The 21,946-nt window shown below is 45.7% G+C and overlaps 2 protein-coding genes across 14 annotated transcripts in view; one reads left to right on the top strand and one right to left on the bottom strand.

The window, feature by feature from the left end:
- Window positions 1-13,556, top strand: part of SH3PXD2A (SH3 and PX domains 2A) — a 246,683-nt gene extending 233,127 nt beyond the window's left edge. For all 8 annotated transcript variants that reach the window (XM_064431203.1, XM_064431204.1, XM_064431202.1 and 5 more), the window contains one exon: window positions 125-13,556. In XM_064431203.1, coding sequence (XP_064287273.1) covers window positions 125-2,017 — 1,893 coding nt within the window. In that variant the 3' untranslated portion in view covers window positions 2,018-13,556. The remainder of the gene's footprint in view (window positions 1-124) is intronic.
- A 2,771-nt stretch (window positions 13,557-16,327) lies between these two features.
- NEURL1 (neuralized E3 ubiquitin protein ligase 1) overlaps window positions 16,328-21,946 on the bottom strand; it is a 143,024-nt gene continuing 137,405 nt past the window's right edge. For all 6 annotated transcript variants that reach the window (XM_064431213.1, XM_064431215.1, XM_064431211.1 and 3 more), the window contains exons 5-6: window positions 20,049-20,195; window positions 16,328-19,253 (exon numbers count right to left, since the gene is read on the bottom strand). In XM_064431213.1, the coding sequence (XP_064287283.1) occupies window positions 19,012-19,253; window positions 20,049-20,195 (389 nt within the window). In that variant the 3' untranslated portion in view covers window positions 16,328-19,011. The remainder of the gene's footprint in view (window positions 19,254-20,048; window positions 20,196-21,946) is intronic.

Here is a 21,946-nt window from a genome sequence, read left to right as displayed (position 1 = left end):
TAACAATGTATCTGGAAAAATTGTAATATTTATCTGTTGCATGGGAGTGGATTGGAAGGGGAGGAGTGGGAAGCAGTGAGTTGAGATTTTTTGTCTAAGTAACATGCTCCTTGTTGCCTCTTAGGTTATTGAAAAGAATTCTGGTGGCTGGTGGTATGTGCAGATTGGAGAGAAGGAAGGATGGGCTCCAGCGTCTTACATTGACAAAAGAAAGAAACCAAATTTGAACAGAAGAACCAGTACTTTAACCCGCCCAAAGGTTCCTCCCCCAGCGCCTCCCAGTAAACCAAAAGACTCTGAAGACGGAACAACTCCTGGAGCAGTATCTTCAGGAGATACCCAGGACTCTCCCCACAAGCTGAAATACGAAGAACCTGAGTATGATGTACCTGCCTTTGGCTTTGACTCGGAGTGTGAAGTGAGTGAAAGTCACCATGAAGAGGGCACTCCTGAAAAACGACTGTTTCAGCCTCTCAAGCCCTCACCTGTGTCATCACTTCAGAAAGCTAAGTTCAAAGTAGGAGAGTCTTCAGAAGAAGTTGCTCATGAAGAAGAAACCATCTATGAGAACGAGGGGTTCAGGCGTTACGTGGAAGATGCTTTGTCCAACAAAGAATCTAGTGGGGATTCGGATTCTCAGAAAAGCTCCTCTCTGTCCCTGATCCGAAGGAATTCTCCATGTTCCAGCTCTCCGAAATCATCACTCATGAAGCTCAAGACAGACAAAAACGTTCAGCCTGATCTCGGAAAATGTCACTATTCCAGGAATGAGGAGACAAAACCAAGATCAGCTTCAGATGTCGGCTTACGTAGCGTGCCAAGAACAGGCATGAAGAAAGATCCCGGGCAGAGTCCTTCCATCAGAGCAAAGCCAATCGTTAGGCCCAAGCCCTTCCTGAGCAAGGCAGACTCTCAGAGCCAAGAAAAGATGGATATTAGCACTTTAAGGCGTCAGTTGAGGCCAACTGGGCAGCTCAGAGGTGGACTCAAAGGTTCAAGAAGTGAAGAGTCTGCGAGCCCCCCCCGCACAGCTGAGAACCAGGATGACCCTGTTCGGAGAAGCTCGGCTGATGTCATCACAGCTCCTTCCCGTGGCGTCTTCTGCTCCAGCCAGACTGCCAAAACTGAGCAAGAAAATGACTCCAGATGTTTCTATGTGACCACTGACTCCTACCAAAAGGTACAGGATTCTGAAATTTGCTTCCCTGCAGGAGTAGAAGTGGAAGTGCTGGAAAAGCAAGCCAGTGGATGGTGGTACCTGAAGTATGGAGACATGGAAGGCTGGGCTCCTTCCCATTATTTGGCTCTCCCTGATAACCAACGAGAAACTACATCAGCAGAGACTGATTCTTCTTTTGCCAGGAACAGGAAAAATGAAAACAAGTCAAACAGTTTAGAGAAGATAGAGAAGAGGGTTCAGGCTTTGAACACCATCAACCAGAGCAAACGTGCAACACCACCCATCCCAAGCAAACCTCCTGGTGGCTTTTCCAAAGCATCGGGGCCAGTTAAAATGAGGAATGGTGTGAGGCAACTTGCTGTCCGTCCGCAGTCAGTGTTTGTGTCTCCACCACCAAAGGACAACAACCTGTCATGCTCCTTGCGCAGAAATGAGTCTCTAACAGCTACAGATCAACTTAGGACCGTCCGTCGGAATTCCTCCTTCAGCAACGCGTGGTCGCAGCCCGGTGACACAAAGGGACAGCAGCCGGAGCGGCTGGGCACAGAGAGCTCTGAGACCACCTCCAACCTCCCCACGCAGAGGAATGGGATCCCTGTGTCCACAGTCAGGCCAAAGCCCATTGAGAAATCCCAGTTCATCCACAACAATCTCAAGGACATCTATGTTTCCATTGCGGACTATGAAGGGGATGAGGAGACTGCGGGGTTTCAGGAAGGTGTCTGCATGGAGGTCCTTGAAAGGAACCCAAATGGCTGGTGGTACTGCCAGATAATGAATGGTGTGAAGCCATTCAAAGGCTGGGTGCCCTCAAATTATTTGGAGAAAAAGAACTAATGTTGCAATATCTTTAACCTCCCTAATTTATACTGTTCCTGCTGTGTACATGTGGAAAAAAACAATTGCTACACAAAAAGACGTTTTCCTGTGCTCCAGTTTGTACAAAGGAGTCTGTATGAGGACAAATCTGCCATGTTCTGGAGAGGTTTGTGGGGTTTACATGTTGTAAGCAACTACAAGGAAGATGCAGCATAGTCAAATGCCTTTTTGTGAAGTTGTTAATAATCTTGTATGTGTAACAGGGTATGACATCCCATCCTTCCCATTGATAGGAAACCAAATGTGTGCCTTTTGTGAGAGAAATAGACATGCATCTACCTGGGGAGTTCTGTGCCAAACTGTTTTACAATCTTGGCTCCCTTTCTCCTCATTTTTGTCAATACGTGGAATACCCAAGAATTTTGGATGCTTTTCCACAGCTTAAAGTGAGAAGCAAATGAAAGTTTCTGAAACACAGAGGGACTCTAATCCTTTGGAGATGTTGTTCACTTTTTTTGTTGGTTTTTTTGTTTTGTTTTTTTTACTCTACTCAACAGTTGGTAGGTCCAGAGTTGGAGCCTTTTCACCGTGGAGAGTTTTGGTCTCTGACTTCAGTGTTGTTACGGCTAACTCACCGGAAAAGGCCGTCAGGTGGTGTGGGTTGGGGGCTTTTTGTTTCCTTTCATTCTGTCTTGTTCTTTGAGTTGGGATTTCAGGTGTTCAAGGGCAGTGATGCCTACTGGTGCTTGTATAAACAAACCTACAAACCCCTTGCTTAAACACGTCTGTTGCTGTGTAGGCTTCATGTTTGGTTCTGTGCCTGACTCCTGCCAGGTGACACTGGTTGATTCTCTTCCCAGAGTTAGGTTTCTCAAAAGTTATCAAAGTCAACAAAGTCCCTTAAGACACTAAAGACAAAGCTGTCAGATGTGTTTATTCTTATTTTGCCCTCTGGTTCAAAATCCAAGGGTGCTGATTGCTGGCAGGGCCCACCAAGATATTAGTGAGAAAAATTTGTAACCTTCTGCAACATCAGTGTTTACAATGAGTTGAAAAAAAAAAGCCATCAAACTCAGTCTGCACATAATTTGTATATTTTGGGGGAATTACTTTTGTGTTTTGTTTTTGTCATTTCTGTGCTTCTGGGTTTACTGTATTTTCTTAGTGTGCATGTCTGGTTTTACCAGAAAAGACTTAAAACTGAACTAGGAGCCAAATATGTGTTTCTGTTCCCACTTGAATCCAAAGAGTACATTTGTACTGGAAATTGGACCTGGGCTTATCAGTCTCAGAGATTTCATATCAAAGCAATTTGGTCTACAATGCATCTAACCAGGAAGCTGCCTCTTCTAGTTCCAGTTCTGTTTGACTTTACTAACTCGTACTTTGAAATGTGGCACACAGTGTAGGTGGGGTGTGAAATGGAAGAGGTACCCATTTGAAGAGGCTAGGAACATGGAATTATTTGTGAGGTAGCCTTGTACAGTAAACATAATTTACTAAATCCCTACTGAGCTTAAGGAAGTCATGCTTGGGGGTTTTCTTAAACGGCCTTTTTAATCACTCAAGCTCAATATCTAATTCCTTTAAATAATAGGCAGCATTGTAAAACTGTTCTAAGGGAAGATGGGGGGAGGGGGAGAAAACCATTTCACTACTGGTTTACACAAAGCATTACATGTCCTTTTTTCCACCAGAGTTTCATACTGATTTGGCTTGGATGTTAAAGGTTATAAAGGCTTCAAAATAGCTGGGATCAAGGGGCTGAGTAAAACAGCACAAGACGACCATATGTTACTGGGGATGTTTCACTGCCAAAAAAAATAGGAAATTTACATGTTATTCTTGTCTTTTTCATTTTTTTCCTTTGTTCTTTTTTTTCTTTTTGTGTGTATGTGTGTGTGTGTGGTTTGGGGGTTTTATTAATTTCCATGATAACACTGAGAGAGTTGCCTACAGCTAATGTGGCTGATGTCCTTTTGGTAGCTGAAACAGCATCCAGGTGCCACAGCTACAGGCTACAAACAGTGCTGTGGTTCGAGCAGCTCTCTGCGTGCAGGTGGGGAGGGGAGGCTGTTTGTTTGGGATCCCTTTAAATTGTGGTGGCAGGAGAAGGAGGTGTAACTGCACAACAGCTCATGTCCCAGTGCGGGGTCCTTTTGTACCTTAATGTCTCACCATGCGATGTGTAAGGGTATGTCCAGTTAGCTTCATCCCACTGGATGTGTGTCTGAGACATTGTGGCCCTGTCTCTCATACTTTTCCCCATTTTTAGTTGTACTAATAAGGTAGCAGCCATAAAAGACTGCTGGAGCTGTTGTGAGATTATAATAGAAGTATTATATTCTTCTGCTGGACAGTATTAAATAGAGCAATACATAGAGTTATCTGCTAGATTGCAGTACTAATAGTAGTGACTTAGTGATTCGTATTAATGTTATGATTTATTTTAACAATAATGATGCGGAAGTGGTTCATTATTTTGAATTAATGCACTTTAACAATAAAAGAAACCAAAATGGAAGCCAATGCAGAGAACTAAGTGCATTATTTAAAGGTGCAGTATATAATTATCATTTTCTTGAAGCACATATTTATTAAGAATTAACTTATTATTTAAAATATTCTAAAGTTTTGTTTAAAGACATTCCCACTAGGTCATCTCTTTGGCGGGATGTAAAGCACAGCTCCCAGATCTTCTGCATTGAGCCACTGAATTCTCTGAGTATGGTATGGTCTGACACGAGCCCCTATCCAAGGAGGGAAGAGCAGCAAGGAGACAGAAGAGCCCAGACTACTGGAAACACTCACATTTGCATCCAGCAAAGCCCAGCCCTGGGCACCTCTGAGCTGCAGGAGTCCTTGCAGGGTGTGGGGTGGCACAAGTGTTTCTGGCAGACACTTCCAGTGCCTGGCTGCCATGTGCCTTGCACAGGGCTGGCCCTGGTGGATGCAAGTTCTCCGTGAGGCTCAGGTTAGGAGACTTCAGGATCTGCCTGAGACAGACGTCCGTCTGTCCCACAGCTCCTGTTCCATCTTGCTGGCTTGCTTCTACAGCTCTGGCATGGGCTGCAGAGCCACACTTGTGGCCTCTCTCTGCCCTCACCTGTACCAGCAAAAAGGATGGGGTGTAGATGGCCTACTTGGTGCCAGAAATTGTTGTTGGCCATCACTTGGCATGCTGGCTTCCACCCTGGTGGAAAAGCTTCCATTTGGGCTTCCCTTCACTTGGTAGTTGTTTGGGCTGCTTGTGTTTAAAATGGCGCTTTTAAAACAAATACTCCCAATGCAATTTTTCCCACTCCTGTCTTACCATTGTCATAGCATCTCTCGCAGAGGTGTTCTCCCTTTTTTTGATGCTTTCAACTGAGAGATATCAGGAAAATAATTATTTTTTCCATCAGTGAGCAGCTAGTTGTGGTCAGTTCTACTGATACCCAAAATAGCAAGCCCTTCACTCTTAGCTGTGAAACAGAGGGAAATGCCTTAATAAGCTACATCCAAAAAGCTGACTGCAGGGCAGGAAAACCTGGCAGAGTACTCAGAGGGCAGTGTAGTGCTAGAAGTGTTTTAGCTCTTTTCTAAAAATGTTAATGTTGCCTTTTATTTACTAAATTTGTCAGAACTGACACTGGATCAAGAGCAATATTTAAATGTAATGTACACCTCAGTGAACACTCAATGCAGAAATCAATAGTACTGTTTAAATTTCTCTTTCAGATTGTTAAGAGTCTGCAGGGCTTGAGCAAAGCCATTTGCAGCTGAAGGGGGCCCTCCTCTGGGGGGAGAGGCAGCTGCTCGTGCTGTTTTGCTCTCACCCACTCTCTGTATTTTCCAAAAAGTCTTGAATTTGGACCAGCCTAAATTCCGAACTCCAATGCCAGAGAACAAAATTAAAGAATGTGAAAATTGTGTCTTGCTGTATACTGCAACTTTAATAATAATGAGCACTTCTGAGTTCGTTATTGAGGTTTATATAATGCCTGAAAAGTTTATTTGCTGGTTTCCCTTGTCTCCCCTTTCAAAACACTTTCTCATAACAGCACGTCATGCATTTTGTTAGGAGTCCTTCCCCATGGGAGGCAATTCCTGTTCATTGTTTTAGCTGTCACCCCATACAATGGGTGAGTGTAGTCCTATGTACCAGTCCTTTGCAAGCCAGACCTTTCAAGATAAAAGAGATGATGGGCACACGTTGGGGTACTTAACTGATGTGTCAACAGGAAGTTTTTTAATTGATGCATTCAATAGTAGCAAATACACAATAAGGAAAGATTGGAATTGTCTGGCACCTAGACTCTTCAAAATGGAAATTCACACCTGCATGGGTATAGCTAAAAAATGCATTTGTCCCTTGTGGATGTGTACCCCAAAGACTCCTTCCATTATGATGTTATAAAGTTTGACGAAGGCATTATATAATTGTTTTCATCACTTTCAGATCTTAATGAATCATATTTTATTGTAATATATATTCATTGCTTTCCTCAGTTAAAAAGAAAGTTACTGCTTTTATCTTATATGAAAAACAAGGGAATTTGATAAAGCATTCATTATTTTCATATTCCTAGTATTAACAGAATAGAACTAGTACTATTTAATTTTAGATCTTCATAGCTAGCTTGTTAATAACTCATATTTTCCTGTGTTGTATCCTACTATTTTTTCTATTTTTTCCCAAATATTCTGCATTCTTGAGAAAAAGCAAATCCAATGAGTGGATAAGTGCAATATTCATAGAATAAACAGGCCCCTCATCCAGGACTTGGAGTGGAACGTGCAGTGTGAAATGTTTGCAATTCTCTATTCATGCACTCTTAGGGAAGGGGAAATTCAGGAGAGGGGGCAACTGGATGAAAACAGGACCCTTGGGTAGGTAGAGACTGACAGCTGGGGTGGCTTGGGTTGGGAATGGCTGCTTTCCATAAACAAGTACCACCTGTTAGTGGAAGTATAAGGACTATGCAGCATGTTGCCAGGATTATGTATAGAATGTGCATTAACATCCTTATCAATACAGGACTTCTGAGCTATGCTTGAAACACTCTGTGTGTCATCCATGCATGATTCTGATGATTCTGTCTTCTGGTTTGTTTCTGCTGGTTACGTCCTCTGTTGCACTTCAGATTTGGTGGTAGCTTCAGAAGGGAAAACAATTCTGCTGGTGCAGTCCCAAGTTTGGCTACTGCATTGTTACTTGTATTTATTGCAAGAGCTATGGGAATGTTTTTACACAGGTCCTTACTTTTCTGTCCTTATTGTTAACCTAAGAAGAAAAAGTCTCCCTTTTATCTAGGTTAATTCTCACCTGCAGAATTTCACAGATGTTTTGGATATTGATTTCGTGTTTCTTGGCTTGCAAAGGTGGATCTCTCAGGTCCTAAATAAAGTTGGGCAGAAACTTTGCTCTTCAAAAGAGGTATTGTCTTAAATTCTATTTGAATGGAAGGAGAGCTTCCATCTGTCAGAAATAATGTGACTTTACAGGTAGCAGCAAAATCTACTACCTTTGAAAAACTGGACTATTTTTGTAAGGTGCAAGAGAAATGTGAAAGCCAGAGCACTTGACTCTCTGAGCTCTGGAAAGTACATCTCCTGTGGCTCTAGATCATTACTCTGGAGAGATGTACCTCAGTTTTCTGCTTAATTTTTGTCCTGCTGCTCTTAAGTTTGTTGAAAAGCCTTAATATTACCAGAGACCTTTGCATTCAAACAGAAAAACTGAATTCTGCAGCTGGACTGAAACAGTATCAAACACATGATTTTGGAAAACCTCTAATACTTTACCAATTAGGAATCTGGTTTTGAGGAGCCAGCTTAATTCTTCACATGCTCTTGCCAGTCTGGCAAGAGGCCCACGAGCATCAGTAGAGTTACACTGACAGAAGACCCTTGTGGGTGCTCAGCATGGACCGTTCTCAGCACAAGCACACTCTGTGCACTCTGCTCCTACACCTCCAAAGGGTGCACAGGTCTGCTTAGCCTTGGTGCTGCTCTGCCATGATCCACTGTGCTGCAAATCTTGCAGCTCTTCAAAACCAGCTGGAGCTTTGCTGCTATTTGCTGGTGCTCTTCCGTCACCAGCAGCTCCTTCTCTGTCAGCTTCAGATGCTATTTAGCCACGTAGTGAAGTGCTGTGTATCAGTGCAGTGTTTGATAGCTGCCATCAGTACCAGTATGATGGTCTGAGAGCTTATGTTTGTCTAAGTTATTTTGCTTTCATTTGCTTTTTGTTGCTTGCTAGAAGCAGGGACCAGCACTGCGATGATGCATGGGGAATGTGTCCGCACACTTGAACTGTTTGATGGCCTCTGCTGACGCTGCCCAGTGCTTGTGTTGCTCTTTCTCTCCCTCTCTGCTGCTCAGTAGTCGTGTCTGTTGTGTGTGTCTGTAATTTTCAAATAAAGTACTGTACATAAGGCCGGATCCAGAAGCCCCCAGTCAGCTGACTTAGGGTTGGGATGTAGGTTGCTGTTGCTGCTTTTCCTCCTCCATCTAGGACCCAATTTGGAGCAAAGCACAGGTGTCTGTGAAAAGTCACCCGTAACTCTGCTTTGGGGTGTCAGTTTTGCAGGGTGTGCCAAGGGTGGAACGAGGAGATCTTTTCTCTTGGGTGCCCTTGCAGCAATTCCTGGCGCGGAAGCTGCGCCGCACTGCGTGCGGACACGGCTGGCACAGTCAGAACTAATTAGTTTCCCCCGTTTTATATTGTCAGGGCTGGGCTGGTCCCATCAACTATGTTCTTCATTTGTTCTTGCATCAAGGTAGTGTTGATTTTTAGTTGGAGAGTGCAATTTTTTTTCTGTTTTGTGTTTGGTTTTTTTATAAATAAATTTGGTTTAAAGCTTCACACTGGCGTTTTACAGACCTGTTCTTGTCAGCATAAGCCACTACTGTCCTGAGTTGAGACTCCTGTTTGTTACTGAATTAAAATTATGGGAATTATGTTGATCATTTGGAATGAAATTAGAAAAGAAATTAGAAGTAACTATATTGGCAGGGGGAGAGATAGATAAAATATGAGGAAAAAGATGTTTCTAATAAGGCCATGAATTATTTGGTCTGACACTGCAGGTGCTTTCTCTGTATAGATGGTTTAAATACATCACTGCTCTGTGACAGGATTTTTTGTTATTGACAAAAGTTGATTTTTTTCAGTCCCTAATATACTATGATAATCTGTATCCTGAAGCCACCTATCCACCAAGAGAAGACAAACGCAGGTTATCTGCTTGTTGTACTTGAGGCAGTTTGTGTATCTGGGAGTTTGCATGCACCGAGGTTCAGCTGGTGGTCTGGGCAAGCATGGCTGTTCTGGACCTGTCCATGTTGGCAGGAACAACCCAGTGCTAGCAGTGCTTCTGGAAAAATGTTGGCTTTAGTGACCTTTCCCTGATCCTCGGGGTTATTTGGTTACAATGGTACCTGTCCTGGTCCCTGTTTGGTGGAGGAGAAAAATGCGTGGAAGGGAGAATCACTTGGCACTGTAAGAAATTTTTTAAAATATAACATTTAATATTTAGATAAATATTTCATGTTTCTCCAGATATTCCCCATCAAAGCTGTTATTGACTCTGTATTTGATGACTGAAAAGTAAGCAATGTGGCAGCATTCTTTGTGCAAACAGTTCTTTTGTGGTTGGAAAGCTTGTTCTTGAACTGCTTCTGGGTCACCAGGGAAGTAGTAATAACTAAACAAAATCCCATCATCACCCTTGGGTGATGATGGGATTTTGTTTCTTTATTACTTGGGTGATGACTAGAGGGACATTGAATTCTGTCCTGACTCTGGGTCCCCCAGAACACATTAATTTGATTTGTTTCTGTCCCCTTGAAGCAGGACAGAAAAGAATAGTGCAGTCACTGGAGCTTAGTCTGTAGAAATTAATAAACTGGAACAAATAAAAAAGAAAAGAAAAATAAACCTTTTTAAAAATAAAGTATTTCAGTGAATAGGTGACTTAACTACTTCCTGTCCTGGACTTTCAGGGGAGGAGGAAGTTAATTCTGTTTCCAGTTACTAGGAGGAATTTTTCTGTGTCATGCTGAACAGGCTTGCTGTAAAGTCCTGCTCATTACTCGTGATGAGTTCAAACCTGAATATTGCAAAAGCTAAGTGTGTGTAGCATTACAATGACTTTTTTGTACTGAGGGTCTGAAGTGAGTGTTGGGGTCAGTAGTGTACAAAGTGCATTTCTGCTGTCTGGCTGACTTGCACATGATGTCAGTGCTGTTCCTTCAGTGCAGATTTAATTGCAGACAGCAGTGCTTATTGCTCTGCTAGCAGTGTTTAGGGAGAATAATGTAGGTGAGCCTCCTCACTTCAGGCTCAGTATCAAATATCATATCAGGAGAAGTCCTGCCAGCAGCTTGATTGATTGCTGCTTAGGCTAAAGGTCAGATGTGGGTAACTCCAGGTGCGTGCTGAAAGCAGCTCAGGTGCCTGTGTACATCTGTAGCTGTTTCCAGAGCTGTTAATTAGCCCAGATTGTCTCTGCAAACTGTGGGTAGTGAGTTACTGGGAGCCTAAACCTGTTGATGAAGGAAGGCTGAAATTTGTTTGAGCTACTGTGCTCTGCATTAGCAGAGGCACATGTCTGTATGGAAGCTCCTAGAGGTTTGCTGTCCCAAAGTTTTAGTTGACCAAAAAGAAAAAAAAAAAAAAAAAAGGATCTAGGCCTGGTCTAAGTGAAGTTTTGCAATGGGTTTCTTGGGTGGTTGATGTTCTTCATGTGACCTTGAAAACTAGATGCTGTTGTCATTTCTGTGTTGGTGTAGGGCTCCATTTTTTAGTGGTTAGGTGGTGGGAATGTACCTGGTGGAGCTTGGAATCTTGGGAGAGTATGTCGGTGACCAGAGATAGAGAAATGTGTGGCTGGTCTTAGTGTGTGTGTGGTCAAGTTGGTGACACTTTTTTGTCTTTTGTTTGTTTTGTTTTTAATATGGGAATCAATTTGTCTGTTCTGCTTTGGAAAAGTCTAGAGTTGGTGTGGTTTCTGTTGCAGTAAATATGAGAAGGAGTTAGCTGAGAGCTTTTTTTGTTTGTTTGTTTTTGGGGTTTTTTTTAAGAGAGTTTATGGGCAGGAGACCATTTAGTTTGTTTTGGGTTGCAAGTTAAACTAAGAGAGGAAGAAAATGAGTCTGGGGAAATCCTTTTTTGTGATAACAGCTTTGGACCATATTTTGTGGTGGCCTCTGATCCAGCTCCACTGAAGGCAGTGGAGTGAAAATTGTTGATCATGTAAATGTTAAAGCTTTTGGTCATGAATTAATTCTTAGAGAGGTGACAGGTATCTTGACATTCCCAGCATGCCATAACAAATGTGAGCTAGGGACAGAAATAATAACTGTAGCTTCAAGCATTGTTCAGTTTTGGTTTAATGAACTTGAGATGCTGACCAGTTGGATAAAACTGTTTGTACAATGAACAGCTCCTGCAAAAGTCCAGATGTGCTTGAGTCTATGAGAGGCTTTCCTACAACAGGCAATCACATGCATGATAAAAAAATTTGGCTTTCTCAGTCATCCCAGTAAAACTGAAAGCCAGAAAAGTGACACTTTCTGCACTTAACAGCATCTTTTGCCATTGATGGTAAGAGTTACTGTTAATGAGGGATTAGACACCCCAGTCTGTCTGAACTGGCACAAAACAGATCTTTTTGTGACCAGTCCTTGAGTTGGTGTGTAAACATTTCTAAAGACTGGATGCACATTACAGTACTAGTTAACAAAATGAGCAACTTTTCTGTGGGCCAACACAAAAGATGCATTAGCAGTGAGGAAAACACAGATCTCCTTTTTGCCAAATGACTCTCTAGAAATTTCCATCAGGCTTCAGCACAAATTAGCTGGGACCTGTGAGGATTTAGCTGATACATATGGTACTGGGGGCCTGTTTCTGTGACTGGGACAACAGAAGTGTGGCTTTATCCCAGGAAGAGTTGATGAAATCATCATAGTACAATGTTTTCATTTGCTCTGGGTATGACAGTGGTGGGAGGAATGAGCTGTGAAAAGCATAAACTCCCCCTTAATTCAGATTTGCAGACTTTACTCAACTGCAGTGCCCAGTGCAGAGCTATTTCAGAGCTGTCCTCGTGGCAGTGCCCTGTGTGGGACAGGGAATGCACTCAGAGGGGCTGCCCTCCTCTCTGTGCCATGACCAACTGCTTGCTCAGAGAACTGCAAAACAATGTGAAGCAATTGAGGTTGGGGATTTTTCCCCTAGAGCAGCGTGTTCTGAAGCAGTGAAGTAAAAACAAGTGCTTGTTTGGGAAATTTGAATAATGTATTTGTAAAGGTGGAAATTTGGCATGGGTGTCTCAACAGAGAATAACACCATCTGTGTTTGGAAATTGTACATGTGAAGATGCAGAACAAAGACTTCAGATTACTGTGCCTAAAAGCAGATCTCAGCATTTCTCTACAGGCATTTGTTAGAGATGTTATTTTGGAACCGAACAGCATTTAATAAGGGTTAATCAGGACTGCTCAAAAATTCCTGCAGGAAAGGAGAAGACAGTTTGAGTTCTGGACACTTACAGGAGAGGAAATTGTAAGAAACATAAAATATGGCCAGGTGCTTTATGAAGCTAATTTTTCTTCTAGGATTATCACAGGTCCTTGTGATTGTGTCCTGGCATACACTGGTGCTGGCCAGTGACACCTCTTTGCAAAAATTCAGAGCCATGCGTCTGATGGGCATGTGTGTGTTGGAAATGAGGAGCCTACAAAGGCCTTGGAGTAAACTACAACTGATAAAAGAACTCCTGAATTGCATGTTCCAGATATGCTGAAATAACTTGCATTGAGGCAACTTCAGCTCCTTCCAGGCATCTGCCATCACCCACCCTGGCATCTCACAGGGGGTGGAGGGGGGCAAATGTTAGTGGAAAGGGAAATTCAGGATGCTGTCACTGCTCTTCCTGCTCTGTGCCTGAAGTCAGAGCTCTGCTGGGCCAGAGCAGGAGCAGACCCTTGGCCAGTGTTTGCCATGTCCCACAGGGCTCAGCCAAGCACTCCGAGTGACCTTTGCTGACCTGGGTGCAGGACCCTGGGAGGTTGTGAGGGACTGCCAGAATTTGACAAGTGTTTTCTCAGAGAAGTTACAAGTTCTTGCAATATGAACCTCTAATGCTTTCAAAGACTCAGGCAGAAAGGACTTGCTAAACAAACTGTACCTGTCATCTCCCAGTTCATTGATTGCTTGGACCAAAGGTGGTGCTAAATCTGATCTTTGTCTGTAATATTTATATTTTGTTCGACTTTTTTTTAGGTGTTTGATAAAACAGATGCAGTGTCCTTCTTACATGAGAAATTTAGTCCCAGCTTGGGATATGTAAAAACTCCCTGGACCTTCAGGGCCCAGGATTGTTGCCTGTTACCATTTGAGCAGGCTTGCAGTGTTTGGGGGGAGGTGGGAAAAGGGTACTCTATCTTCAAATGCTTGCAGACTGTAAGAATTGACTTGTGATTTGTTTGTTTGTTTGTTGGTATTTTGTTTACAATGCCTCTTATGCCCTAAGGAAAAATAAATTTTTGACCTTTTTAATTGTGATCCAGTTGGTTTGTTTTGTTGGGGTTTTTCTTCTAATTTTTTCAGTACTATTTTGATTCCACTTGAATTCCACTGAATTTATCTGTCCCAGAATAACTTGTAATTTGTGTGTTCATGCAACTGCAAATTTCATCTTAGGCTAAATGGATAGAGGGCCTTGTCTTGTTTCCTGGCTGAAGTTGTTAATGCATGCTATATTTTTGTATTTTTTCTATTCCACAAAGTTTATGGAAAAGTCACCTGAGCCCTCAAACATGAAGAACTTTAGTCTATGTTGAGCAAGTTGTTAAAGTTTACAGTACTCAAGGAAGGATGTTTTTTTAGAAGGATAGATTCAAAATAAGAAGAAAAGCATACTTTTACAAAAGTGGTCCTTTGGATCTGTGATTAGAGTTGCTCTGCAGTGTGGGATGAGCCCTGTGTGCAGTCTGCAGAGCAAGTGGTGCTTTAACATGGGATACTAAGGTCTGGACCTGCAAGGTTTCTTGGCACTGCTGACTCCTCTTTCCTGTCCTTGAAGGTTGGAGGCCCAAATAGCTCAACAAGTAGAAGGTCATTGCTGTGCAAAGCAGCAGATGGGTAAAACTGAAGTTTCTGGTAATGGAACCCCCCTCCTTATGCAGGGACATCTCTTGGGGATGCCAAAGGCAGTGGATTGGGGGATATATGGAGTAAGGAGATTATAACAAGGGATGTAATACAGAGTGTAACAAGGTTGTTTTCTAGTTCTTCAGCCCTACTGTAGATGTTCCTGTGTGCTGGCATGTAGGTGAATGGTGCACAAGGAGTCCCAGCTCTCTGAAGGATGCCAGGAACTGAGTTTGATGCAGCACACAGTCCTGGGCACAAATGTAGTGCCAAGTGTGACTGGAAACTGTCCCCCTTCTCCCCTTTGTGCTGAGTGAGCCAGCCAGCTTGAAAGGGGTTTTTTGGGCTGATGCAATCACTATTTACTAATGCATCCCCTTGCACACTGTAACTCACTGTTAACTGCTCACTTCTTGCTCGTTTTTCTCGGAGAACCACTACCACAATTGTGCTGCACTCAAGACTGAGTTTTTCAGGTCCTCCTTTAGTCTGTTTGCAGTATTTGTTAAAGTCGATCTGGGGAGGAGCGGCGGCTGAGCTCCGGGCACTGGGCACCAGGTGGCGATGCCGGACCAGCGCTGCAGCTCCTGGACCACTTTCGGAGCATCCTCCCCCTCATCCTCCTTCGTGCCCGCCGCGGACTGTGCCGCAGCCGGGGCTCCCCGGGCACAGCCCTGCAGGAAGCAGGGGTACCCTCGCTGGGGAAGGTCAGTTCTGCACCACAGCTGGTCGTGGTGGAGAATTCTGGGGAGCAATGGCGAAATTGCAGCTCTGGTTTGGATGCGGGGAGGGAGGGCAGGGTGCCTCCAGCGATGCTCAGCAGATGAGGATGCAAAGCTCACTGGGGCTGGTGCACATGGCAGCATGAGGGGCTGCACAGGCTGAGGCTGGCACAGGGGAAACCTGGCGGATGTGCCATGGTCCCTCCTGCAGGTGCCAAGGAAGGAGGAGATCTGAGTTTGGCCCAGAGCATTAGCACTTCCCTCATCCTAATCTGTGGCAGTGCTTGGGCTCAGCACGTCCAGCAAGTCAGTGCTGACAGGTTCTAGGGCGTTCTGTGCTGTGAAACCCTGTCCCTTGCTCCTGAGGGAATGAGGAGGCTTTCCAGACCCACTAGAGGTCCTCCTGTCCCAGGGAAAGCAGGAGCTGGAACAGCTCTTGGAGGGGAGCACACAGCTGTGCAGACTTGCCTTGTCCCAGCAGCTGGGATCTCCCCAGGCTGGTGCTGGAGAAAGCTGGGCTGGAAAAGTGGTTTCACTTTACCCAGCCTGGAATGTTTCAGGCTACCTGAGGAACTGTTAAAGTAGAATGGCTTCATCTGGAGAGGCTGAGGACACCACTCCTGGAATGTCCCTGGCCCTTGGCAGATGGAGCACTGAGGAAGAAGATGCCACCTCAGATATGTCCTGTGACAAGAGCGTGATCGAGATAGTCTAATCTACTGAACAGTTAAAAAGATGAGCAGAAAATCTCACATTGTTTTATTGCAGGTGTACTCCTGAGCACCTGCAGCAGAGGATTGGGTTTTTGAGGGAACTGGCATGACCTCTGGAGAATCCAAATTCTCTTTGGGTCCTCGTGTCCCTTGCTACATACTCGGGAGGCATCTGCACCTTACCTCAGCATCTTGCTTGGCCAGAGCACAGATGATGCCCAGTGGGCCTTCTCAGCATATTGCCCAGGTCAGGGCTGGGATGGTCTGATCTGCCTCATCTTCAGACACCCTACTTGCCCCTCCTGGGCTGAGCAGCATGTCCTGGCTTTCCTCACAGCACAAGTTCTTTGTGCTGGTGGAGGGTGGATTTTTTTTTTTTTTTTCTGGTTACAAAAGAGACTGTAACCAAGGCAGTAGGAGTAAAGAAGCTGTGACTTCTCTCTAGGGAGGGCATGAAGAGGCTCGGGAGTGTGGGGCCTAAGCTTTCAGGAATGATATTAACACTTGCTTTACTTCTGCACCTTCCTTTATTCCTTATGTGTGTGTAGTGTCTGCCAAGGGGATATTGATATCCACCTCCCAATGCCCTCCCATCCTCAAGAACTAAAGGAAAACCTGAGATCTCTCCACCCAGCTCCCCCTGAGCAAGAGGCTCTCATGCCACCCTTGCTTTTACCTCAGCCTCTCACTGTGCTGGCCATTGTGTTTTGCTGCTTTTATGAAGTGGGAAATCCTCAGCCAGCCGTGCTACTGTAGGATATCTAAATCAACTTTATTCACGATCACAGTTATCCAATTTTCACAATGAGTTTTACTTGTCTTTAAACAGAACACAAAACATCTTAAAGTAAAGCAATGAAATGCAGATGACACAACACAGAGGTACATGGGAACCTACATCAGTCAAACAAAACAAAAGATTAGGATTTTTGTTATTTTTACTGGTTTTGCTGGTTTTTTTTTCTCCTCCCTGGAGAGAGCCTTTTTCTCTTCCCTGCTTACAGCTGGAGGCCAGCCTATGCAGGGGTAGGACTGAACCCCAATTTTTGAACTCAGATGCTGGGGGAGCTTTCAGCTTCTCCTAACTCCTAGAGTTTGGTCCACAGTAAAACAAAACACAGTTAATATATTAAAACACTCTCAATTCAAAAGGTGAAAAGGGAATTTACACCACTGCACTGGTACCCATGGATGGAATTTCTTGAAAAATGAAATTTACTGCTTGGCTTTCCCTGCATGGAGTGGGACTGGTCCCACTGGTGTGGTGAAGGCTCGGGAGGCTGCTTATTGCACATTTCCCCACATCCACTATTTCATCACCACCTTCTTACCCCTTGGGTTCCTCCTTTTTGAAATCTTTGCACTGGAGTTTGTGTAACTACTGAAAAAAGCTCCCTGTGTGTGTTGGTCACAGTTGGAGCTGGCTGCGTGCCTGAGGACCAGCCATGCTCCTTGCAGGGCTGCTCTGTCTTCCCCCAGGTTGTGCCAACCAGCCTCCTCCTGCCCCTCAGTGGGGGCATCTGGGAATGGGAGCCATGAGCTCTGGACCTTTTGACAGCTGGGACAGGATTGGGTTTGGGTTGTACATCATAGGTATGCCAGGAAAGAACACAAATCCCTGTCACCCAGAGTATCAGCATTCAAGTTAGTGCTGCCTGCAGAGCAGGCTGGGGGGAGCTGCAGGCCCCTGGCTTGGCTGCAGTGATGGTGGCACCCTCAGGGAAAGGCTCTACCATGTGCTCCCCAGTGAGCAGTCTCTTTTTGCATCTACTTGAGAGACAGAGCAAGGATGTGTTTTCCAGGTGTTTTTAGAATCAGCTTCTGCCAGTGTGGGTGGTGAAAACCCACCTGCTGCTGGGGGTAGCATGATGTCCCCTGCAGCAAGTGCATGTGCATTAAATAGTGTTATCCCTGCACCACGCTGTTCCCCCCATCCCATCAATGGCCAAATGCTCAGGTGCAAGGAAAAGCTCAGCAGGAAGAGTGTGACTCCACGGCCTTCACTGGTCTGGCCAGGTGGGTGATGTGGTGGGGGAAAACTCCACTGCCACGGCACCCTGGTCCTGACCTCCCCTCAGGACCCAGACCATGTCCCTCCCTCCCTCCCCTGCAGCCCAGGAAGGCAGCAGGATGGGTTGGGAAGGGAGGCAGACAGCTCCTGCTGCTTCCAAGCCACACAGCCCAGACCCAGGGGCCAGCAGCAGGGGTCACACCTGTGGCCATGGCAGAGCAGCAGAGGATTGCATGGGAACCATGGGGGCCACCACTGTCCCTGCCGGGCACAGCCGGGTTCCTGACTCAGGCAGGAGAGAAGGAGATTTGGTTGAATAAACCAAAGCAAGCCAAACCACTCAAGTTATCTTTCTCTCATTCCTTACTTCCTAACAGGTAAGGACAGCCGTGTCCCACTGGTGTGGCTGTGAAGAGCTGAGTACCACCTGGCTGGTTTTGTCTTAAAGCACAGTGATAAAGTTACCAGTAAAGGTCACCCACAGACGTGTGGGTTTATACATTCTTCCCCGGTGAGGCTGGGGTTTTTCCTCACAAGTGCTGTCTGGATGGTAGGGGGAGAAAGGTGAGGGAATTCTGTCTCCCTCTCCCACAGGCCCATGGGAGAAGAGATGCTGCTGGATCCTCATGCATGGAGGCCACACACAGGTCGGTGGTGGTGGGGTTTGGGAGCCGCTCCTCATGTGACAGGGTGGTGACAGGAGGTGGCTGACACTGCTGGGAGGGAGCAGAGCTGTTGCCAGTGTTTGTTGCCAAAACCACCATGAAAGCCTCTGTCAGAGAATGGCAATGGAAGAGTTGGGGACAGCCCTCAAGGGTCTGCTCTTCTGTCTTCAGATATGGGGTGGGTGTTGCTTCACAAATCTTGGGTTCTTTTCTGCACTGGCCCCAGCCTCTCTGCTGTGAGTGTGCCCACTGCTCCTCCCTCGATGGCTCAATGCTTGCCCTACTCCATCCTCTCTCAGGAGCCTCCTCTGGTAAGGCTGGTTGTACACAGAACCACGCTGTTCATCTCTTCTGCTAAGCTGTCTCCACATGTGGGGTACCTCTGGAAGGAGATGTGTAGCACTGAACCTTTTACCACTTGCTGTCTATGCTAAAGAGTGGAGACTCCCCTCTGCTGTGCATGGTGTAGAAAAGGGATGATTGCACCAGCTGGCATTTTTTGAGATAAAGTTTAAAATCCACAAGTGAGAATAGTCCATCGCAATTTCCCTGAAACTGGAGTTCAGCCCCAGGGCTTGCTTGGGGGGTAGAAGAGCAGCATCTGAGCTTGTCTCATCTGTTGTCCATGGAAGAGGAGGTCAGGGTGGTGGTGGGTGATGAGTTTTGAATCTCCTGGGTGAATAAAGACCAAGGCCTGTGCTGTTTCACAGCCTCCTCCCCTCGTGCCCAGTCCCCACCACAGCACCTGCTGCTGCTCTAAGTGCTGCGGTATGTTTTGATGATATCTTTGATGGCCCGTCTGCAAATGGGGCAGCAGGCATTGGCCATCTTCTTGAGCTTCAGCCCACATGAATAGCAGAGACACATGTGTCCACAGGAGTAAATGACTGTGTCTACCATGTTCTCATAGCAGATGGTGCATTCATCTACCCAGGTCCCTGAGACGGACGGGGAGATGGGTGACTCAGGCAAGCTGCTTGGAGAGTTGGGAGCTGTGCCTGCAACACAAAAAAAACCATGGTCATTCCTCTTGCTGAGATCCCAAGGTGATTTCTGCCCTGCAGCCACAGAGGGAGGAACCATGCCCCAGCAGAAATGCATGCTCCAGGACCAGGGTTCCTTCCTGTGACCTGCTGTCCTACTCACCGAGTCCTGAGTCACATGCCAAGCTCAAGGCAGCAGAAAGGCAACACCTGCTGGGGTCTGCTGCTCATGAAGAGCAAGCCAAGAGACAGCTGCTCCCATGCAACAGGGATTTGGTAAGTTACATATCCCAGTGTCAATGCCTTGGGAGCGTCTGGAGATTTAAAAGTGCTGCAGAAGAGCCTACACTTTTTTACTGCATGTGCATTCATCTAAATATCACTGTACTTCATTGGAATGTTAGAAATAGCAATACTGTGTTTTACTGAAGGTGTATGGAGGGAGAAAGGGGAGGTGTAGGCAGAATTTTAGCTCCAGTCCAAGCTAGTGTGAGACATGACAGTGCCACACAGCTCTCCAGAAGGAGCTCTGCATCACAGGGCCATGCCTGCAGCAGAAAATCCCTGCTTCCCTTGGGACCTTTCATGATGAAAAGGGTGAGAGAAATATTGCTGTCTAGGCATTCAAGCTGCTTCCACATAAAACAGACTGAAAATAGCCCTTGCAGAGGCTCTCCCTTCCTCCCCAGGGGAGCTGACGGGATAATAATAATCTGTTGATTATTGTGGTTTTAGAGCCCTTCTGGGAGACAAGTGTGAGACTGTGAAGGGAGGCAAAGGAAAGGCAGCAGGGGATCCCACCATTCTTACCACTGATAGAGCTGCAGAGGGGGCCAGAGCCACACGTAGACAGTAAGGGGCCAGAGACACCACTGCAGAGGACGGTGGGGGAGTTGGGTGTTGATGTGGGCGAGCTCGATGTCGACAATCCCAGCCGCTCCGCTAAGATGGTGGAACCTGCGCCGGGAGAGAAGAAATCCATGGTTACTCTGAAAAATTGAGGTTGCCAGGGTACTGGGGGTACATGGCAGGGGTTGCAGCTCTCAGTGCTTCTCAGGATTGGTCTCATCAGCATGAAATCTAGGGAGGAGATAAAAGAATCCTCATATGCCTTTTTTAATGCTAGCAGCTGCTCCTGAAGAGACATCAAACTCCCACAACTCCCAAAATTGGCTGAGCTCCCTCAGCTACCATAACCTTTGGTTTCTGCCCTTAAATGTGTCTCAAATCATTTAGTGCAGTTACTTCCCATGTGGTTTCATACTTATATATGCCCCCAGAGCTAGAGCCAGCCACAGGCTTGTAGCAGTAGAGGACACAGCCTGTGGAAGGGTGGGCTGGACTCCAGCACAACACATCACTTTGTCAGTAGAGCAAAACTGCACAACTCCAGGCTTCAATAAATTCAGGCAAAGTCACTCAAGGACTTTCCAGAAACAAACATGAGGGTCTGGCAATCAGGAAACCTTAGCTATGCTCACTGCTCTGCCTCTTTCTTGGGTGGCTTCTATCAGAGGTAGGGATAAGTCACCAAAATGCATTTGGATCTAGGATGAACAGGGACACTTCTCCATCATTCAGGAATGTTTTCTCCACTTGCATGTCTGGATGTGATGGCTCAAGAGTGCAAAGCTTCTTCAAGTCTCTTCTAGATGTCCACAGCTCCATTACTTCCTGCTCTCACTGCCCACCATCAGTATTAGTGTGGTCTCTGCCACAGAAGCCACCTCTGTCCCACAGCCTGTCTGGCACCCTCCTTCCATCTCAGCCTCTTTCTTCTGCTGTTGTAACAACACATACCTTAAAGCCCCTTCCAGAAGGGGAAAAAAAACCTGGAATGCTTAAAACTCTACCTTCTGCAAAGGTTTTGTAGGGGACTTTCATTGCTGCCAATGCAGCCCGGTCATTGCTAAGACGGTGGTGAGACAGCAGCACACGTGTTTGAGCTGTGGATGGTTTCCTGGTGGTAAGAACCAGCTTGCCTAAGGTTTTAAAGTTTCTAGTTCCCCAGCTGAGACGACAACCAGGGTAACTCGAAATCAGAACTAAAATGCTCAGACTTCTTCATGTTACCATATAAGGAGCCAGAGGCACAGAGGGTTTGGATCCACAGTGTCCTCGATGAGCTGGAGGCTGTTCTCCTGAGAAAAAGCAGCAGTGGGAGGTCAGGAAAACCCCATGTGCCAGAAAGGTCCTTCAGTTCCTATTTGCAGGGAGGCTACTGACCACACCTGGGAGACAGGGACTTCAAGTGGCACGTGTGGATTGTAGAAAACAGCAAAAGCACAGATTCTCCTGCTCTTTTTAGCAGAACAAGACTGAGCACTGAAAGTGGAACACAGGAACTGGGAAGGGGTCATGTTTGAGTCAAAATCTGTTTTGAGGACTGTGTATGAGAGAAGAAGCAATTAGCCTAAGCCATCAGTCCCTCAGTTTCACCCCTCTTCCAAAAAAAGGAGCACTTTGCTTCCAGGCACAAGCTGAAGTTAAATTAGACTCTATAAAGGGCTTTGGAGCTCTCACACTTGAGATACTGTAAAGAGGTACCTCCATCATGACACAGATGGGAGCTGAGGCCAGAGTTCAGCTCAGTGAATAAGCAAAGAGAATGATGCAGCCTCTAATGACAGCTACTAGCAAGAGCCCTTCCCCTCCAGTCTGACAGATGACCAAAGCAGAAAACTTGCCCCGTGGTAACACACACTGAA

This window comes from Passer domesticus, chromosome 8 (genome assembly GCF_036417665.1).
Source record: "Passer domesticus isolate bPasDom1 chromosome 8, bPasDom1.hap1, whole genome shotgun sequence".
NCBI classification, from domain to species: domain Eukaryota; kingdom Metazoa; phylum Chordata; class Aves; order Passeriformes; family Passeridae; genus Passer; species Passer domesticus.
Note: the sequence above shows the minus strand (reverse complement) of the source record. Positions and strands in the feature narration are given on the sequence as shown.